This window comes from Pelecanus crispus, chromosome 1 (assembly GCF_030463565.1).
Source record: "Pelecanus crispus isolate bPelCri1 chromosome 1, bPelCri1.pri, whole genome shotgun sequence".
Classification (NCBI taxonomy): domain Eukaryota; kingdom Metazoa; phylum Chordata; class Aves; order Pelecaniformes; family Pelecanidae; genus Pelecanus; species Pelecanus crispus.
The window spans coordinates 85,174,111-85,194,088 of record NC_134643.1 but is presented as its reverse complement, the minus strand read 5'-3'; the positions used below and the strand labels follow the sequence as shown (position 1 = coordinate 85,194,088).

The window sequence follows — 19,978 nt, the reverse complement described above, 5'->3', positions numbered from 1 at the left end:
CTACCACCATAAGGGCTATTTGTGTTCCCATTCCTCACTCCACGCTGTCATTCCCTCACTCTCATCATTATCCTTCTCCTGCCGATCACCGTTGCTCTGTCAGGCTGTGATTTCTATAGCTGTAGTACAAGAAGCTCACAGACAATGATGGTTACAGAAATTCCTCTCACCCCCATCTCCCCCTACGGTCCTGCCCTGTGCCACTGCACTCAGCTCTCCCAGCTGTTTGTGAGGCTGATCTTGGAAATCTATCAGTAAACTGATCCGGTTTACAAACGAAGCAAGCCCCCTAACCCCCCAGCGCTGAAACAACAAGAAGTGGTCCTTCCCCCCTGCTTCTTTAAGTTTGATTAGTTCTAGAATGGGGTTTGAAACACAAGGATATGAGCAGCTGTGTGGACATACGTCAGCAAAAACAAGCATGAAAACAAGCAGCAGCCACGCAGGAACAACTTCACCCGGCATTGTCATATAACAAGGAAAATCACAGCAGAGGGGCATCAAGCCTTTCAGATACTCCATGGAGTTAAGATATGGAGTTATACAAGAAGCTGTCAGTGGCTAGCACCAACCGCTTTCTTCATTCTGTAGATATTCACAACCTTGGCTAAAGACAGCACCTTTGCTAACAAGATGTTAGTCTCTCCCTCTAAACCTTTGCCTTTCTTTGCCCGGTTTTCTAACGTCCCTCTCACATTTACCCACTTGTCTTAAGAGTCCTCCCGGACATTCACTGGATGCAGCATCCAAAACTTATCGTGTTACATCCAATCAGACAAATATCCAAGGAGAAAATTTCCTTCAGCCAGGAACAACCAATATCAGTACCAATAATGGATAATTCTTGTTATCCACATAAATGAAGCAAACTTAATGGATTTGCCCAGTCTAGATGTACAAATGAGCTTTGTGCATTACTTGCACCAGGCCATGCAGTCTGAATTGTTATATAGGATTTTTCTTGCACATGCCTGCTGCTTGCTGTAATGCATCACCACTCTGTTTCTCCATACTTATAAAACAGACACAAAAGAGCAATTGCCTGTGTAAGATTTTCATTTACACTGAAATGAGTGTATGTTAAATTTCTGCAACTACTTGATTTACATTATAAGTATTCAGAACTGGAAATGTTCCTTTCTCTGCGCACAAGCCAGTTGCAATCAAAAGAAATGGAAAGCCCCAGAACTGCAGTTGAAAATTATGCCCAATCTGACTGAAAGAAAAAAAGAAATAGCTAAATTCTTCCCTTTTTGTTAAACAGGACTACTCCTTTTTAACCAAAGGCAGAATATTTGTTGGAAAAAACAAACCTTCTCTTGACAATGTTATCAAAGACCTAATAATTGCACAATGTATTTACTCTGCGAAATAAAAGCAACAGAAGTTTTATACTTAGCACATGTTAAGGATGACGCATTGTAAACATACTTCTACAGTAAAGAAAAGCATTATCTTATTAGCGGCCTGCATTTCAGAAAACCTCACTCATTTTCTTTCTGAGTGAATTTCATCACGGCAAAACATTTCAGCTTCGCAAGAGATGAAACTCCTGTCTATCCACAGACCAAGTGGTTTGGATTTGCAGGAGCGTAACCTCTCCCCGCAGTGTCCCACCAACACGGGGGCACAGCAGGAGAGGCACCACCCCTCAGGGAAGGCACCCTGAGTGCTCCTCAGTCCTCCCAGCTTTCTGCTGAGACTGCCAAGCAGAGCTGTCATGTTTGGGTTTTTCTGATGTCCCCACTAAGAAGCTGACCCCAGACCAGCAAACTCACTTTTGAGGAAGTTTGAGCACCGCTGAAATGCCATCAGATTCACCTCTCCTACTGACGACAGGACCTTCTGACAAGCCAAGAAATGTCCTTTGTGAAGTTACTGACAAAAACCCAGACAGCCTGGGTTGCACCTGTCTCACATTGTGCCAGTGCTGGAGGATTAGCTCAGTATTCACTTCCCTTAAGTCAAGGATTCTTAGAGATGACACCTCAATGAGGGCGAGACGAGCAGTTTCAAGGTTGTGAACACAGGACCGGCGCACATACCAGTTTACCTTCTGCCCCAGAGGATGCTGTCTGCCTGCTCGCCCCATCGCCCGGGGTGGTACCCAAGGTGGCTCCCCCCTACAGCAAGCCTGACCATCAGCCAGGATGGGCAGAGCAGGCTCTCCCAACCAAGCATGAATGAAAAATGATCCCGGGAGGCCAAGGAGCTTTGGACATCCAAAGCACTGCAACCAAGGTGCCAGGTCCAGGCCTGCAACCCGCTCGCTCTAGGAGCAGCCCCCTCCTTCGCTCCACTGGGCTTTCAGGATCAGGCCAGGTTTGATGGCCCAGTTTCCCACCACGCTCTCAGAAGTGAAAGGAGAAGAGGAATGTGGGACACTCACCACATCTGTGTTTGTGATCTTGGCCAGGAGGTCCGTGAGGCTGTCCCCGTCATCAAGCTGAAGGCCACAGATGGCTGCTCCCACACTTCCAGTTGCTATCATTGACGGTGGGTACATGGCAAAGTTAAAATCTGCAAGAACAGATCTGGGAATTAGTCCAAGCCCAGACCAGAAAAGCTGCAAAACATCAGAGGCAAGCAACATAAAAAAACCACACCCAAGAATAAAAAACGGGGAAGCAGAAGAAAGGGAAAAGTGCCACTCTTTTTGGTCCGGCGGAGCTCATTAGTCACACTGCTCATCACAAGCAGTCAAAGGAGGGGTAACAGATCTGCAAATTAAAATGGAAATGCGGTTCCGTCTTTTATTCTCACTGATGCATAAAGTAAACCTGGACATTTTTTAATAGTCTTTCCTTAGTTTTAAAGAAAAGGAAAGAGAAGAACGAGGCTTTCTGTAATTTATGTCAGAAGTTTGGGTCTCAGTCACATAAGAGCTCTCTGTATAACCGGAAAACTAACTGGAATACGGTATCACAAAGGACCAAACTGAGATTTTTAGTCATGTCAATTTTTAAAGACTTAATTAACTCAAGCATTTAAAGACCTGTCCGGGAAAGAGATTTTAATTAACGATTCATTTTTACCACCTTTGCAATTAGGAGGTGAGAACACTTTACAGCCCATAGCTACGTAATCAAAGAAAAAACAAAGATCACATTTGTCATTACTACTATTTCTTAATAAACAAGTTGAGAATATGTTTCAAAACTTCCTCACACATCTGTGGAGATCAGGAGAGAAATGAAAATAAAACTAAATGTTCCTATTACCTTTACAAGGCCATTTTATCGTTTATGATACTTCCATAAGCACTGGCTTATCAACATGTCTTACTAAATACCATTTCCAGGAGATTTTCTTAGTTACTGCTATCTTCCTAAAATGACGCTTCGTTTGCAAGTTGTTTGGTTCAACAATAACTCACTAACAAACCCTTCTCTACCAGTTTTCAGTTGGGGTGACTGGAGGAGAAGGAAGAGGAAACCTAAATAATACTTAATATGAAATAAACCACAATCAATATATTCAGTCTATTTATAGAAACAGATTGTTACAGAAAACTGCCCTTCTGTTAAGGGCAGATCCCAAGTCCTCTCTGTTCAGCTAGCACAAATTCTGCAACCCTGTTGACGACTGCATAACCACTCAAGTTTTAGACACACGGAGAGTTGTTCTCAGCCTCCCAGACTCTCAGCTGGCAGATAGTGCAAAAGCTGTGGAGACGGCATGTTCTTCTCCACGCTGGAATATGTCCCTGGGACCCATGAGGAATGAAGCAGTCAGGTAAGGCTGGGACTCAAGTCGTAAGGTTCATCCAGACGGACTGGAGGGGGGATGTTAGAAGGGGAGAGGGGAGAAAAGGAGGAGCTGAAACTCTGACGTGGATTTTTCTGCCTCACAAAGTCACCAGGAGACGACCACCTGCAAGCCCACCATTGCACGCTGCTGAAACCCACTGGCCTTCCTACGAGGAGAGCTCAGCAGACATCACACTCTGACAAACACTTCTGAAGGAGCAAATTCCCACCGACAGGAGCAATGAATACGGACTGCCATTATTATAAAAATAATAATTGTGCACTATTGTAATAGGAAGACCGCACTGTACATAGGAAAGCTGATGATCTTGGAAATTAAGTTATATTGCTCCCACTAAAGAGTGAGTCAACAGAAGAGCCTTCACTCCTACTTATCAGTGCGGGGGACAGCCCTGAGGATGCTGATCTCAGCACACGTCAGTGAATTGCATTTCCATGATTAAAATCACTTTCACATTTACCTCATGCGGATTTATACACAACACATGCAAGGGCTAGCCCCATCCAGCCTCTAAATGGATGACCAGGGCAAACAGACAAGGCTACCTGACACACAGCACATGCACTCCCCCCAGAGCCTGCCCTATCCCCAGCGCCTCAGCCTGTGCTTGCACTTATCATTGGGCCAGACCTTCAGAGCAGGCCATAAATACAGTGCAATTTTAAGCCCTCAAAATGGCCCTCCTTTTATGCCATTTTGTCAGTCTCCTTACTCACTGCTACTGACGGGGGGCCCCGGGACCCAGCTCTGTGTGACTGTTGCAGTAGCTCGTTCCTGTGGGTTGATCTGGTAGCTAGTGGCTCCACAGAAGAAATGTGATTGCTGGGCCACCAGTTTACAAAGTGCAATGGACAACCAGTTTACAAAGTCCAATATGAACACCAGGAATGGTTAAAGGACTCCAGAAACGAGAGGTTTTTATAAAGATCATGAATGTTTATGTGCTTGTGTGACTGTCCAGAGTGTGCTCCTGGTCCATGAAGCAAATAACAAATGTCTATAAAACTTAAGAACATTCAAACATTTATGGAAGAGACCCAGCATCCCCCAAATCTGCCGTCATCTACACAGAGTGATTCATCAGCAATCACACTAATTTCTTTAGAAAAGGGATAACTTAAAGCACACTACATCACTACATCTCCACAGGTCTGTTTCTGCTCTGTTTCTGCATTTGCTTGGGTTTGTGAATCCCGTGTGCTTGCATTGGCATGAATGCGGCTGCACTTGGTCAACGTGGCCCTAAGTTGGGATGTGACTCCTGCATTTACATCTTTGGACTTACCAAACCGTCTCCTAGTTACACATGGGAACTACAGGTGGCAACGCACTTTCCATAATTTTTTACCCCCCCTTGTCTTGAGTTTTGGGGAAGATAATAAAAAGATGATGAGAAACCTCTCAAACTCTTCTGGTTATTTGGACAGTCCCTATGGAAGCTAAGATGCAGGGGGTGAGAACAAAAACCCACCCCCTCCCACCCATCATTTGAGCCAGCAGCAGGGAGACACAGACCCACTTGGAGGCCCAGATGGACCCACACCCTCATGCGTGGTCACTGAGCCCCCACAGAGCAGCTTCACCCAGAGCCAGGCAGCTGGTGGGGAGACCCAAGCAATGGGGAACTCCCATGTCTTGCACTCAACGCTCAGCACTGGCCAGGCATGGCAGGCTGAGTGAAGGACACAGCTCCAGCCTGCCCTCTGAACTTCCTTGCCTCATAGGGGCTTGCATCAGGACCTTCACATTATCCAAATGCCAGTTTTCTCGTGGTTGATTTTATATCTACTCCCAGAAACTGTCTTCCTAGGAAGCTGAATAAAGAGCCACAGTGCCCCTGCCAACTAGCACTGCTGTAGGTCTGCTTCCACGTGGGGTCACATGAGAACATTTCTATGCCCAATAACCTTGTTAGTTCCCTTAATGTCATTCATAATGCAAATGAGACAGCGAGCGAATGGCCAGAGGCCCAGAGTGACTAAAGCTCAGCATCCAGAAAGTCTTACATTGCCTCTAGCTCTAAACTAACTTCCCTCCATAACAAGCACCATAAACTTGGCTATCAAAGCTACACATGCCCAGTCTTTGTTGTACAACAGGCAGCGATTTGTATCACTGGCTTCTATTTTTAGCATATTAATTAACTACTGCAACTGGTGAGGCAAGTGTCTCCAACTGGAGAGTGTGGCGCCATTGTCTGAAGTCATCACCTCATCTCGCGCTATTGAAAATCATGGCAGTGACCCTCCTGCTGATATGAATTTAACCTGACATACCCACAAAGGGATGGGGGGTGGTGCACCAATTTTGTGCACATGGTTCTCCACATCACCCTGGACCCTATTAGTGTGGAAAGAGCTCATTGAAAGAAAAGAAGCCACATTGTGCTGGGCCACCTAGAGGGTTGAATAGAAAAGGCTGAGGAAAAGAGCAGGCAGTGGAATAAAGGCCGTAATTAACATATTTCCATATTCAAGCAAAGCAATAACTACGTGAAATGTTTGTCAAGGTGCAATGAAAGCATAAATATCAAGTACCGTATCTGAGGGGATGCAGAACCCCCCTCGGGTCCCTTATATTCCATTGAGAAATTCAAAACAAGCTTTTTACATGTTATTTTCAATTATAAACCTCTATCCCTGCTTCCCCCATGATAACAAGCCAAGTCCTGCCATCTTTACTCAGTTTTCATCCAGGTAAAACTGTCCCCAGAATTAAGTCAAAAACTTGCCCTGGGATTTGAAAAAAAAAAAAAAAAAAAAACAAACAAAAAACGGGGAGAGAGGACTTAAACATTTGACCCTGAAACATATGCTTTTACTTTAAATTCTTGTTGGAGATAATTAACCCTGAATTACAGAACTAATCTTACAAAAATCACTTCTACTGGACACCTGAAGCAAGGCTATGGGCTAAATCCTTCTTTTGGACCTATGTGCAACCCTGCTCAATGGGCACCCAGAGCCTGCACTGAAGACATGGCTCTGCCTCTAACTTTGTTGTGATTTATGCAATTCCACTGCAAAGTACGAAAGAGTCTCGTTAAAAGTCGGAGAAGTAGTGCAACAACGTGTGGTCTATGGGAATCTGAGCACACGAGCACTTCAAGGGAAGAACTGGGTAGTCAGGAAGCAGGACTTGTTTTACCTTCTATTCCCAGGCAATAAACACCAGAAACTGTCCTATCCCCATTTTGGCATCAACTTTTTCCTAGAGGACCTTAAAAACAAGGGATTAACCTCGCACAACCCTGGTGACTTCAGTGTCGGAAATAAAAAAAGCCAATACAAGAGACAGTGTCCTTTGAAACACAGCCACCTCTCGACCAGCCAGCCGGAGTCATCAAGCAAATTCACGGTACCCTGAATCCGCTCCCTGCTTTCAGACTGGAGCTCACGCTGACAGCCAGGGCATGAATGTATGCACGTGCCGAGGACATTTTTTTGCCTGCATGGCACACCTAACCTATGGTCAGGTTCTAGGACCCTGCACATCACGGCTGAGCTGTTTTGCTGGCTCTCTCCTGATCCAGTGGACTTCACTACCTCCGAGCCAGGAAAATGCAAGGTTGACAGTCAGTCTAAAGCAGGAGGGAACTGGAGGCAGGAACCCAGAGAGGTCCTGCAAGGGGAAGCCCTAACTCGCAGCCAATAAATGAAAACTGCCGGAAGGAAAAGAGCCCTGACAAATATCCAGGCTGAACGTGCTCAGTGTGCCAAAACCAGGTGGGAACTCTACCTTCTAACAATGACCCTTGTTACTGCTCTGGCTGCAGGGTGGTTTTTTTAACAGCCAGTTTTCATCTCTATAATTTGGTAGAGGTTTATTTTCAGATTTGCAAATGGAGAATTGGAAACTGCTGTCTTGAGGAAGACAATGCTTTCATGGGGGGGGGGGGGGGGAGAAAAAAAAAAAAGGAATTTACCTCCATCAGGAGAACAGAATCATGACAGTCATCAACATCAGTTTATAAAATAATACAATGGTCAAATTTCACCCAGCTTCAAACTTTACCCAGCCAATGACCTTACTATGAGGACAAGCACGGATCTGTATTTTACCAGCTAAGTTTAAAAGAAAGGCCTACGGGAAACAATGTAAGTAGTGAATTTAATTCTTGCCTCTTTCGATACAAATGCAATTCCAGCATCAGTGTGCTACTTTTTTTTCAAACGCAGTTGGTTTTAACTGCATTGGCCATTTTTTTCTCTTGCTCTCGTATTTCTACAAGACACAGCAATTTTTCCCCATGTTAACTATTTCTGCTTTTAAAGGCAAAACCAGATGACTCTTCAGCCCTTCAAAAAAGAGCACGGCAGTGCCAAGTATGACCAAACAAAAAACTGTCAAGTAAAATACGATGCAGACCTGCTTCTATTCTTTGTGTAGGCAGGAGGGCAGATACCTAATTCTGTTCTTGGGCTACAGTAAGGCAAAAAGTATTTGGCCTTTATACAAATGGGTCTAAAGTATCCTAAACACTAATGCTACATCACAGCCATCCAAGTGAGGTAGACACAGGGAAACACGTTGAGCAGTCTATGTGAAGTACATGAGCACTCAGTACAACATGCTTATTAGCTAATCAAAAACTCTATTTCTGAACAACTGTTGACACTGATCATTATTTTCACTTGTTCTACTTCTTCAGTATGGAAGCCTAACCAAGGATCAGGAGGATTATGTTAGTGCTTGAACCATCAAAAGGTCAGATCTGCAGCTGGTAGGAAGGAGGGCAACTTATCTGGCAGCATAGAAATTACCCCAGCTTCTATCAGCAAAGTCTCTCTTCCTCCATTTCCTTCCACCTCATCTTCCCAGATTTGATGGGTCCTACAAATTAAGGAATGAGTCTACTCATACGAAACACTCCCCAGACCCTGCTTACTTGTTGATGGAGCTCCCATGGTTCTTGTGGCTTCATTTTGCTGGAGAGCTCAATATACTGATATAAGCTCCCTCTCCCAGAAACAAGCAAGAGCTTTCTTCTGCATGGCACAAATTCATGTGGATTATTCTTTCTTCTGTCATGCAAGAAGTATTCGTGCAACCACTGCCACTTTGCAACATGTATTTCCTTTCTAAGAGATTAATCCACACAACGAAGGCTCTGCGGACTTCTTTCTTTCCCTCTGAAAAGAACAGGTCCCAGCTAAAACTAGTACAGCACTTTTACCCTCTGCAGGGACAGAGACCAACAACTCTCACATTGGCTGAGAGGGGAAGGATGCATAGTAGACTTGCCCAGCAGGAGTCCTGAGGACCAAACATGCCTCTTGGTGTTACAAAGCATTCTGTGTGGTTACCCTCCAGATCACTAGGGTTTATGGGCCTCATCTTGCAGTCTTTGCTCAGACAACACTCCCATTGACTTCCACAGAACTTCTGTCTGAGTAAGGACCCAGGATTTGGCCCAGAAGTCAAAAAAAAGCCTTCTCAGCTTTCAAATGTAGATGATTAATGTCCCAGAGACAGTGGGCAGAGGTTTGGCACACTGTACAAAACTGACTTAAAGCTGAAATTTTCCTCCTCCTTCTTAGCCTCTTTGCAGACACAGGCTTTGAAAGCCACCAGTCTATGAGATGCTGCATTGTATCCATCGTGGGAACATCTCACCTGCCATAGGACTCGGGGCTGAAGCACAGAAGAGACCATGCAAAGGGCTGAGTCTAGGGATCTACACAAGTTCCCTCCTGTCTCTCCAAGTCTGCAAAGCTTTTCGCTTCCAAGTTTTGCATGCCACTTAAATCAAACACCGAAAACCTCCTCACTGAGATTAGTCTCACCATTACAGCTTGTGTTCAGAGACGCACAGCTCCTCTTTCTGAAAGCCTGACTTGCACAGCCTGTCCTCCCCCAAAACCCATTCCCTTATAGGCTCTGACATAAAAAGGGGTATCCTGCAACATCGTACAGCCTCCAACAAGAGAGCATAACGCAAGGAAGCAGCTGGGCATCTGTGACTCTGAACAGCCTGGCAGAAGAAGAAATGAAGGGCACACTGAAGTCAAGGAAATAATGCACAGTCGTCTTCTGCTCCGCATGCAGCTCTGTAACCGGTGCCCTTTCCCACTCCTCCAGGAGCGATTCCCTGGCTTGGAGTACGGCACATACAAGCAAACAGACAACCCCAGAGAAAACATTTCCAAACTGTGGAGCGCTGCGCAAAGAGACAGAAGAGGGACAAAGGGTGCAAAGCAATGAACAGACAGAGGTAGGGTCAGAGCAGCAAAGCAACAGGATCACAGAGAGCAGAAGAAGGATGATCTCCATTAGGCTCACAGATAAACAGGATCCTCCCATGCTGTAAAAGCAGTAAGCATCAATTTTGCCACACTATACTGTAAGGACAAGGGGTCCAGGTGCAGCCTCTTTGCGCCTTTAAAATTCAGAAGACTCCTGAAAATTTTCACTTGCACAGGGAGTCACCAGCGGGATGCAAAACCAAATGACATCATGATAGATTAGGCTACGCCAGTGTGTGTCAATCTATATGCTCTTACTGTGCAGCAAGCAAGGCAGCATGAAGAAAGCTGGCCTATGCATGGGCAATTCCCAGCCAACAGATCAAGCTCTCGCTTAATGACAGTACCCTGTTTGCATGGCCACGGCGCTGGAAGCACAGCCAGGGACAGGCTGCAGCAGACACCACTTTTGGCCCCTTCCAGTGAAGAATGAGGCTCCTGAAAGCATTGCGAGTGCAGGGCACAGCAAAGAGAAAGCTTTTTATTCAGGGAATAAGGTTCTGTCTTGCTCAGCAGCCGTATGCTCAGATGGGACCAAGGGCAAAGAGGGATGCGTTCCAGTTCCAGTCATGCTCATGTGAATCATTAATCACGGCAAGGACTGGGGAGAGGCTGTGGATTTATATCCAAGCAGCTTGTTTCAGAAACTGGGCTTAAAATAAAGACATAGAAAACAGAGAGCACCAAAAGGGTAAAACATGCCTGAGAGGAATATACAAAAGAACCAAGTATCATCTCCTTTTGCATAACGTTCCAAGGGAAAGGAGAATAGACATGAAAATCAAAGTGATCCTACACATCCAGCACAACATCCAGAACTGTTAATGGTTGCTTCCCTCTCCGTTTGCTGACACAAAGTATTGCAGGACTGAGATCACAACCGGCTCTGTAAAGGCAGGCCACACTCGGGAATTTCTGGTATAAGGTTTTTGCTGGGAAATTAAAATGGTGCAGTTGGTGAAGCAGAACTTGGGCTAGAGGAAAAAAGTTCAAAATATGCCAGATTTTGCACAATACACTAAAGAAGAAGAAGAAGAAGAAGAAAAAGTACTTGAAAGCAGAGAAAACTGCACTGAGATGGAAATAAAAAGAGATTCATTGCTGTGCTCCAGACCAGAGCCGTTAGCCAGACAGCAAGGTCAGGTCTGGTAAAAGAGTCAAACCCAGGCTAAAAACATGCGTGGAGGGAGCAAGGGAAGAGGCAGCCACATGTCAAAGGAGGTCACCCTGCTGAAAGAAGGCAAATGGGGAAATGAAACACCAGGCTTAACCCGAGCTGGTGGAGAGCAGAAGCTTTGAGGGAGAAAGGGAAAGAAGAAACACAGCAGCCGATGAGAGCTCTGCAACAAATAGGACAAGAAAAGGAAATGACAACTGGATCTGGAAGGAAGTCTGATGAGAAGGGGCTTTTCTTCACCAAGGAGGGTAAGAACGACTTTGAGAAGAGTGGCAGTGAAAGGGAAATACAGTAGTAATAACATGACATTTCTATAACGCAAATGGGGGTAGTAGCTTGCTAGTAAACTGGGAATGAGGTAGAACACTGGGAATGTGGGCCAGGGTAAGATCTCTGCTTTCGAAACTGCAAGGGGTTGTGGGTCCTCCTCAAAACTAAATGCCAGCACAGTGGTTTGTGGAAAATGGGATGAGAAGAAAATAAAATCTACAGCCAGCACCATGGTGCCCTGTCTTTCGGGAAGCTCCATACACAGTCAATTACGTCTTTCATTTGCAAGAAAAGAAACTCTGACTTGTTGCCTTTTTAAACTCTACATAAAGGACGTCGGTTCATGCATTGGAGACATATAACACGAGAAGCAGATCAGACAGGGGAAACACATGAAAGAAGTGCATGACTGGGCTAAGGGTTGGAAAGGGGATGCTGTTCTGGATCTCAGTAAATGGACTAATAAAGCATGGAGCTAACCATCAAAGAATTCATGGAGAAAGGGTGGAAAGAAGCCATGGACTTTGGAAACTCCCTCATGGCCCACATTCCTGCAATGTTTTGGTTATATGGAAAACTTCAAGGGCAAATGATTACAGACCACAGTCTGAGAAGTTAAATCATAACGAAATCTACGTCACTCAAGAAAATGTCCTCTTGCATAAAACAAAACAAACCAAAACACTGTTGTAGGAGGCGGAAGATTGGTTTGGTTTGGAAGACAACATCCAGGTATGTTGGAGGTTGATGGCTGATGGTGTTGTTGAGGATCCAGAGAAGTGTCCACGGGAAAGACCATCTTTTTTAGAAGAAAAGGGTAGTGTGAATGAATCCTGGACAAGGGGAGAAGGCAAAGAAAGAAGGCAAAGCTGATGGAACAGAGTAATCCTAAAGTAAAAAGCTAATTAGTCCAGAAATGTCTGATGAATTACCAAGAATGATCCTGCAGACTTTGAGCAATATTTCTATTGAGTCCTGTGGTCTTTCGCCTGAAAAAGATCACGCAGCAGTGGGAAAAGCTAGAGCATCTTGGATACCAAAAAGTCAATTACCATAACACAGCCCATGTAAGATTTCTCTAAAACAGATCGACTGAGGTAGCAAAAACTGGCCTACACTGTGAAAGCAGTCACTACACCTCAAATATCAGCAGGCATAGCAGTAGACATTCATACCCAAAAGCTGCACCCCATCTTCCTTTCCCCTCTGCAAACACACAGGCAGAACAGTTCCTATCACAAAGGACTAAGTATGTCAAACTGTAGTGAATTCAAACATTTGGGCCATATACTACTTGATAATAACCCTGGAAAACACTGCATGCTGTTTATCTGTTCCAGGTCTAGCTTCGAAGAAGTGGTCTAACCATTAATTCTTTGGATTGAAAATTAGAGTACACTTATTTTCTACCAGTCACTGGGGGAAAAACCAACCAACCAAACAAAAACCAGTGTTTTGCAGACAGGTATAAATTAAAAGCCTCTCTTCCACAGAAGCAATTATTCTCATCTAAATCTTCAGAAACTGTATTCAGCCAAACATACGACAAAAGGGGAGTGTAATGGTTCCCTATGAAACAGACTAGTTTCACTGCTTTCTTGGAGTGTAGTTAGAGAAAGAATCCAAATGTTTTAAAAAAAAAAGTCATTACTTTTTAAATTGTCACTCCCTATGCTTCATTAATGTGGTAGTATCACATATGTTAAAATACAACTTTTTACCTTTTATCTGGACAGCGTCCAGTTAATGAAAAATTTCCACACACGTTCATTTAATACATTAGCCCAATGCATTTTGGGCTAATGTGCCAGAACAGCTTCTAGTATTTTGGCTGTCCCACATCTGTCCTTACAAACGACCTGTGGCCCTTTAAAAAAACTAGCGAACGGGCAAAATACAAAATCGTACGGTCTAAGCCGGTCTTACTAACTTCACTGCAAAAGCACCACATGCCTTAGTAGGAGCAGGATTGCAACTGCACTGCAGCTCCCATCTGCAAGAATTCTGTTTATAGGCCGTTTCGGGGCCTGATTCACAATGCCCTTTGCAAACAGTCCCACGGGCTGCAGCCGCTCTTCCCACATCCCGTGAGGATGGAGGGGATGAAAAGCCTTTGTACCACCAGTGACTAACCTGCCCCTTCAACCACACGGCGAGCAGCAGGTGCACCCAGAGTGCTTTGGCCTACCTGTGGCACAAAGAGCAATGAACGTTTGTGCATGCTTCCGGATCAAAAGCAACTTGTCTTTAGGTAGAGGCAGCTTCCTTAGGATGTGTTCAATGAAATCGTGCGGGGTGACGGCTGCGAGGTTCCACTTCAACTTCCCCAGCACCACCAGCTCCCATTCCTGCAGGGGGGGACAGGGAGGGGAGAAGAGAAGAAAAGCCATAAGCAAGCCTGAAAAAAAACCCACTCCGCTTATTTCTCTGACTGTAATTATATCACTGCTAAATCGGTTTTGCTCAAACATTTTTTTCCATATTCCCCTACTGCTTTGAAGTTGTTGACTTTCTTTTTTTTTTTTTTAACAACGCTGGAAATGTCAAGCTCTACTGAAAATAACGGGACCTGGCAGCTCCTGCCAAGATTTCACTTTTTTTGTATCCAGTGCTGAATGCCCACCCAGAAAGTTTAGCCTGCAATTAGATATTGCCAAGGTCACTGTGGTCCTTTCCTAGTAACTTCTTTTAAATGGCTATAGTCCGTACTTTATAGCCATTTAAAGCCCTAGGGATAACCACGCACAAAAATAACCTAGATATACATTCTTCTTTTTTTTTCAAAACTGGAGAAGTTAGCTTGATGGCATTCTCTCCCAAAACTGCATTCAAAAGCTCTGCTGATAAATCTGATGGTGCTTAAACTACTCCAAGACAGGCTTTGCAGAAAGGAAATGCGCGTAACACAGCCAAGAAGTAGCCTGTGTAAATTATCTGCCAATAAATCATGTAGGATCCATTCCCACATTCTTTGCACGCCCAAAACTCCCAGTGAAATCAAAGGAAAGCTTGGGCGTGTATGTAACTACTGGCCATTCCCTGCAATGTGATTATATGTAGAAATGGTACCTAATCAACAGATCCAGCCATGGGGCTCAAGCAGGGCTAGACCTGCATGCTTCAACATTTAAAATAAGTTTTGAGTACCTTACAGTGCCCCGCAGAGTGAACAAAGCTCAGGCCTTGGACTCATTCCTCTCTCGTGCATCAACTATTAGCTATTAACTAAATTCCATGCACTGATTCTTGAGTCCTGATGATGCGTGAGTCTGATGGAGCCCAGCATGGCGGGGAGCCCCAGCTAAGCTTGTAGAGCTGGCGAGTTGAAAAAAAAACGTCCTTTAATTTTGCAGCCGAGGAGACGTCAACCAGCGTTGCTGAGAAACCATAAACATGGACCCCACAATGCCATTTCTGCAGTCGTTTCTCTGAATAGATGCCCACTTTAACAGCAAGTTACTTTCCTACAGACATTCCTACTGGATTATGACAGAGCCCTCCATAGCTTGAAAAATCTCATGCTCATGTATGCAACTGGCCCCAGAAATTAGAGGGGTGCGTTTTTTTTTTTTTCCTTTCTCAAGAAAACCTGTAAAATGTTTGAACATAACGGCAATTATGTTAACTAGGGACCGATCTTCCCAACATTACTAACACGACAGATTTTGATATAGAAGAGCACTTAACTAGAGAACTGAATACAGGAAAGCATGTTTGAATCCACGTGGCACAAAAAGGTAGGCACATCATTCCACGTCTTCTGGCGCGGGGGCCAGCGCGCTTCCCCCAACAGTCCGTACCACCAGCGGGACACCTCGTGTCTGTGACAGCCACGGCGGGGTTTGCAGTGCAAAGCTTTTTACTCTGCAGAAGGATGAGCTCCCAGCCCCTCCCCAGGGGGAATTCCCACCGCCTTCACCCAGTGATTCATAGGAGAAATTCTCCTGGGATTTGGCTGGCTACGCACATTCGCCAGGATCTGCGAGAACAAAGCTATCTGGCTGAATATACGCCTCACCGAGAGGCTTAAATGCTTGTCTAGCGCTCTATACCACGAAGGGCTTTGCAAATATTAATTATCCCACTAAATAATTTTGATGCCTTTTGTTTCTGCTCTCACTGTGCCTGAATTGAACTCTCCCAGGAGAAATACCAGCCGCGGCCTTTTTGCTCACGGGCTTGTTCAACCGAGCTGAATTTTCACCTGCCCCGCTGACAACCTGCGGGGAGCCACGTTCCCAAAAGCCACGGGAACAAGGCCGCAGCTTCCCACGTTACAAAACCAGCCACGCACCCGCCGGCGCCTCAGCCTTCCCCAGGCGCCACCCGCCACCAAAGTCGCCCCCGGGCTTCAGCACGGAGGGGAACCCCCGCCGCCCCGCGACAGCACCGCGCACCCACGCCAGCTCAACCGGCGGCACGCCGCCCGCTGTCCCGCGGGGCTGCCGGCTCCCCCCCACGGCGGCCCCCAAAACCCCGCCGGCTCCCCCCCCCCCGCCCCCCGCGCCTCCGCCGCCGCCGCGGGGGCGCAGTCACGCGTGTCTGCCGCCAGGTGGCGCCGCCGCCCCGCGCCGCCCGCCCCGCGCACGTGCGGCCGGCGCCTCCCTCCCGGCGAGGTCCCCGGCGGGGACACCCGCACCCACGGGGGGGGGGGGGACGCGCGGCGTGGGGGGGCGCGGCCGGACGGGGAGACGGCCCCCGCCGCGACCCCGGCCCCCGCGGGCTGCCGCCGGCAGCGCTGCGCCCGCCAACGAGGCGGGGAGCGGGTCTGGACCCCGCGCGGCGGCGGGGAGTGGGGGGGGGGGGGGGCGGCTTGGGAGGAGGCAGACCCCGACAGGGAGGTGCCCCCCCGGGGTCCCCCCCTGCCCCGGCACCGTGCGCCTGCGGTTTCGGCTCGACCCCTCTGCGAGTCTTCAGTGCTTTCTGACGGTTTCACAGAGTGCGTAAAAAAACCCGTGAAAAGCGTTTTTTTTGGTTTTTTTTAAAAAAAAAAAAAAAAAAAAAAAGGCTGGGGGGTGGGTGGCAAAAGCGGCGGCTTTGCCGTGCCAGAAAGGGAGAGGGAAGGAGAAGGCCGCCAGCGCAGGAGCTGCCGGAGGAGAAGGTGGGCAGGGGGCTGCTTACCAGCAGCTCTTGGGGTTTGATGGAATTGTCCGTGTATATGCACAGCTTCTCGGCTGTGAGGGGGATTGTCTCTTTCAGCTTGGAGGCCAGGAACATGCACACTGCCCCCAGCAGTTGCAGATGGCACTTTCGAGTGGGCACCACAGCTAAGAATCTGTCCAAGTAATTCATGGCCAGAGGGAAAACTTCTTCTTCGCACTTCTGCTCTTCACAGACCTGCAGGCGAGGAGCGTGGGGAGGGGAAGATGGGGCAGCAGGGTTGGGGGGGGGGGGGGGAGAGAAAGAGACAAGAAGGGAAAAAATAAATAAATGAGTGATCCCACAAAACAGACCGCTGCCTCCCTGCTATGGCTCCTGCTATTTTTGTTTCCCGGGGAGCTAAATTTTGGGGGAGGGGGAGATCTCTGGAGAGGCTGGGAAGGCTGTCAATCGGCTTTCACATTCCTTTAGTTCATTCAGTAAGAAATGAATTCAAGACACTGTGTGGGAGAGCCGAAAAGCCCCATCCAGCAGCAAGCGAGCAGCCTCCGACTTTTTTTTTTTTTTTTGAGACCCAATTTTTTCCTTTTTTTTTTTTATTTCGTCATATTTTCAAAAAATCGATAAAAATATCAAAACTTCCCCGGGGGTCCCGGTTTTGGTGCCGGTGGCATCCCGGGACGGTCCCCTATCGTTTCCGACAATTGCAAAAATTCCTCCGGGGGGTGTCCCCCAGCCCCGCGCCCCCGATCCGGCGTGGGGGGGGAAGGACGGGAGACACAGCGAGGGCGAGGTGGGGTGGGGAGAGCCCGAGCAGCCTGGATCCTTTTAGCAGGAGCGAGCGAAAAAATTATTTCAAAAATTCACCAAAAATCGGAGCCGGGGAGAAAAAGCACAAATCGCACATGAAAACCAAGCGGGGAGTCTGGTCTTTCCAACCCGGGGGGTTTGGTCCGGGAAAGGTCCCCCCAAAAGGAGATCCGAAGGGGCAAATGATGGGTGGTGGGGCCAGGGCAAGGCAGGCGAGTCTGCGGGGATCTGGGCCCGCTGCCGCCCCGCCTGAAGTATGGGGGCGAACGGGGGGTTCGCCGCCCGCTCGGGCTTCCCGACCGCCCCCCGCCAGGCCGGGGGGACCGGGGCGCAGTGGCGGGGTGCATTTCCGAGCCCCTTCTTGGAAGGGAGGGGGGAAGACGGGCTCGGCGCCTCCGAGGAGAGTTGCATGCAACGCAACATGGCGAAAAAAGGCACGTCCTCGCCACTGCATACGTGGGCACGAAATCCTCGCTGGGCAAAAGGCGGGGGGCACCGGGCACCCCCCGACCCTCGCCCTGCCCCGGGCGCAGCTCCTTTTCCCAGAAAAGCCTCAATTTCAAGCGCTCCCGGCCGCCCGCCGCCGGAGGCGGCTTTTCTTTGCTTTTTAATTGCAAATGACTTTTACAACTCTCTCTTCGCCCCCCCCCCCCCCCCCGCTTTCTCCCCTCCTGCACCCCGCTATGCTGCAGCCCCCCGGCCGGGGCGATTTCCAGCGCGGGCTGACGATGCTCCCCGCGCCCCTTCCCCCACCGCACCGGCTGAGCTCCGGAGGGGGAGGAGGGGGACACACACACACAAGATGAACCCCCACCGCGACCCGGAGGGGCGAGAGGCTGCAGGGGGAGAGGGGACGAGGCGAGGCGGAGGTGCTGCCCGCGGCGGGGAGCCCGGAGCCGGCCGCCCTGCCTCCCCCCCACCCCCCTCCCGCCCCGGCCGGCACCGCTCCGAAGGGCCGGGGGAAGGCGCCGGGATACAAACCTCCAGCATCCAAGTGGCCACCATCCTCCTCATGAAGGGCTGGATGTCCTTCTGGACGCACTTGAAGTAGGAGCATTGGGGCAGATACCTCTCCTCTATGGTTAGTAAGTTGTGCAAAACGCGGTCATCGTAGAGCAAGTTTGGGTCAGGCAGAGCTCTCCTCATGGGATCCACCTCGCAGCACAGCAGCTCCATGTTTCCAAAGAGATCTCCCTCTTTCTCTGATGGAAAAGTTTTTTTTTTTTGGAGGGGGGAAAGGGGGTGGGGAAAGGAGAGGGGTAAAGGAGGAGGGGTAGGTGGGTGGGAGGAAGACGGCAGGGCTTTCCAGCTCGCTCCTGCCTCCCTTGAAACTCGTCTCTCCCTCTCTCTTGATTTCTAGCCTAAAGTTGAAGCAAAGTGACGCAACTCGCCAGGGCAGGCAGTTCTCTCTTGTTATTATGGAGAACAGCAGCTGGTCAGACGTAACATCAAACGCGGTTTTTTTTTTTTTTTTCCCCCCCTCTCTATAAGCTAACAAGGAACCAGGAGGCCCTCGTATAGGGACACACACACACGCAAATGACAGCTTCTCTTTTTCTTCCTTCCAGCGACCAAATAAAATCCGCTCCACACTTTCCTTCTGCGGGAGCCCGTCTGAATATACTCCCCCCCGTCCCCCCCCCCCCCCCCCGTTTTCTTATTGCAAGAAACTAAGGGCTCCCCCTTGGTACCCACCGAGACGATGAGGGCGAAGGGTGAAATGTCCTGGCTCGGCGGGGTGCCAAGATCCACGTCCCGTCCCCCTTCTCAAGCCCTTGACCCACTCCCCCTCTCCGGTACCTCCTTAATCTGCAGCCGGGAGGGGGGACACTGAGCTCCCCGCTAACTGCAGCCTAACAGCAAGCCCGAAAAAAACCAGACCCCAAAGCTCCTTGAGGGGTGGGGGTTCGGCGGCGTTTTCGGGGTGAAATCTAACAATAATCACCGCGCTACTTCCTCCGGCACACATACGTGTTTCGAGCGGGCGAACCGTTTTAGCACGGCACGGCCGCACTGATACAACTTTCTAGGAAACGCAGCGGGGGGGGAGGGAGGGAGGAGGGAGGGAGAGAGGTTGGCTGGGGGCGGACGGGGCGGGGGGGGGGGGAGAAGAAGGGGAGTTATGTCCCGCACCGGGCGACTTCCACCCTCCTCGCACTTCTCCGGCGTCGCAGTCGCTCCCCCGCCTGCAAAATGTGTCAACTTTTGCGAAGCCTCTGTGCCGCTGCCTGCCACGGTAGAGCGGAGGCTCCCGCGGGGGAAGGAGCTGCCCGGGGCCGGCCGGGGATGAGCGGCCCGGGCGGGCGCGGAGCAGCGGCGGCCCCGCGGGCCATGCGGGGAGCAAAAGCTCCCCGGGGTGCCCGTCCTCCCGCCCCCCCCCCCCCGGGCGCCACGGAGGTGGGCTCGGCGGCGGGGGCGGGGGGCGGAGGAGAAGGGGGGGGGGGCGGTGTGCGTGTGGAAAGAAATACCGCCTTAAAAGTGTGAGTGGGGAGTTTGGGGCGCCGCTTCCCCTCCCTCCATTTGCATAGCCAATAGCTCTGGGGCTCGCGCCGCTGCGCGCTGATTGTTACCGGGCAGATTATATTTTAAGGACGCATGCTGCCCG

At 48.9% G+C, this 19,978-nt stretch overlaps 1 protein-coding gene across 1 annotated transcript in view; it reads right to left on the bottom strand.

The window, feature by feature from the left end:
• CCND2 (cyclin D2) overlaps positions 1-18,549 on the bottom strand; it is a 34,329-nt gene extending 15,780 nt beyond the window's left edge. Inside the window, exons 1-4 of the mRNA XM_075720198.1 lie at positions 18,355-18,549; positions 16,585-16,800; positions 13,652-13,811; positions 2,390-2,520 (exon numbers count right to left, since the gene is read on the bottom strand). Of these exons, the coding sequence (XP_075576313.1) occupies positions 2,390-2,520; positions 13,652-13,811; positions 16,585-16,800; positions 18,355-18,549 (702 nt within the window). The remainder of the gene's footprint in view (positions 1-2,389; positions 2,521-13,651; positions 13,812-16,584; positions 16,801-18,354) is intronic.
• Positions 18,550-19,978: the final 1,429 nt, after the last annotated feature.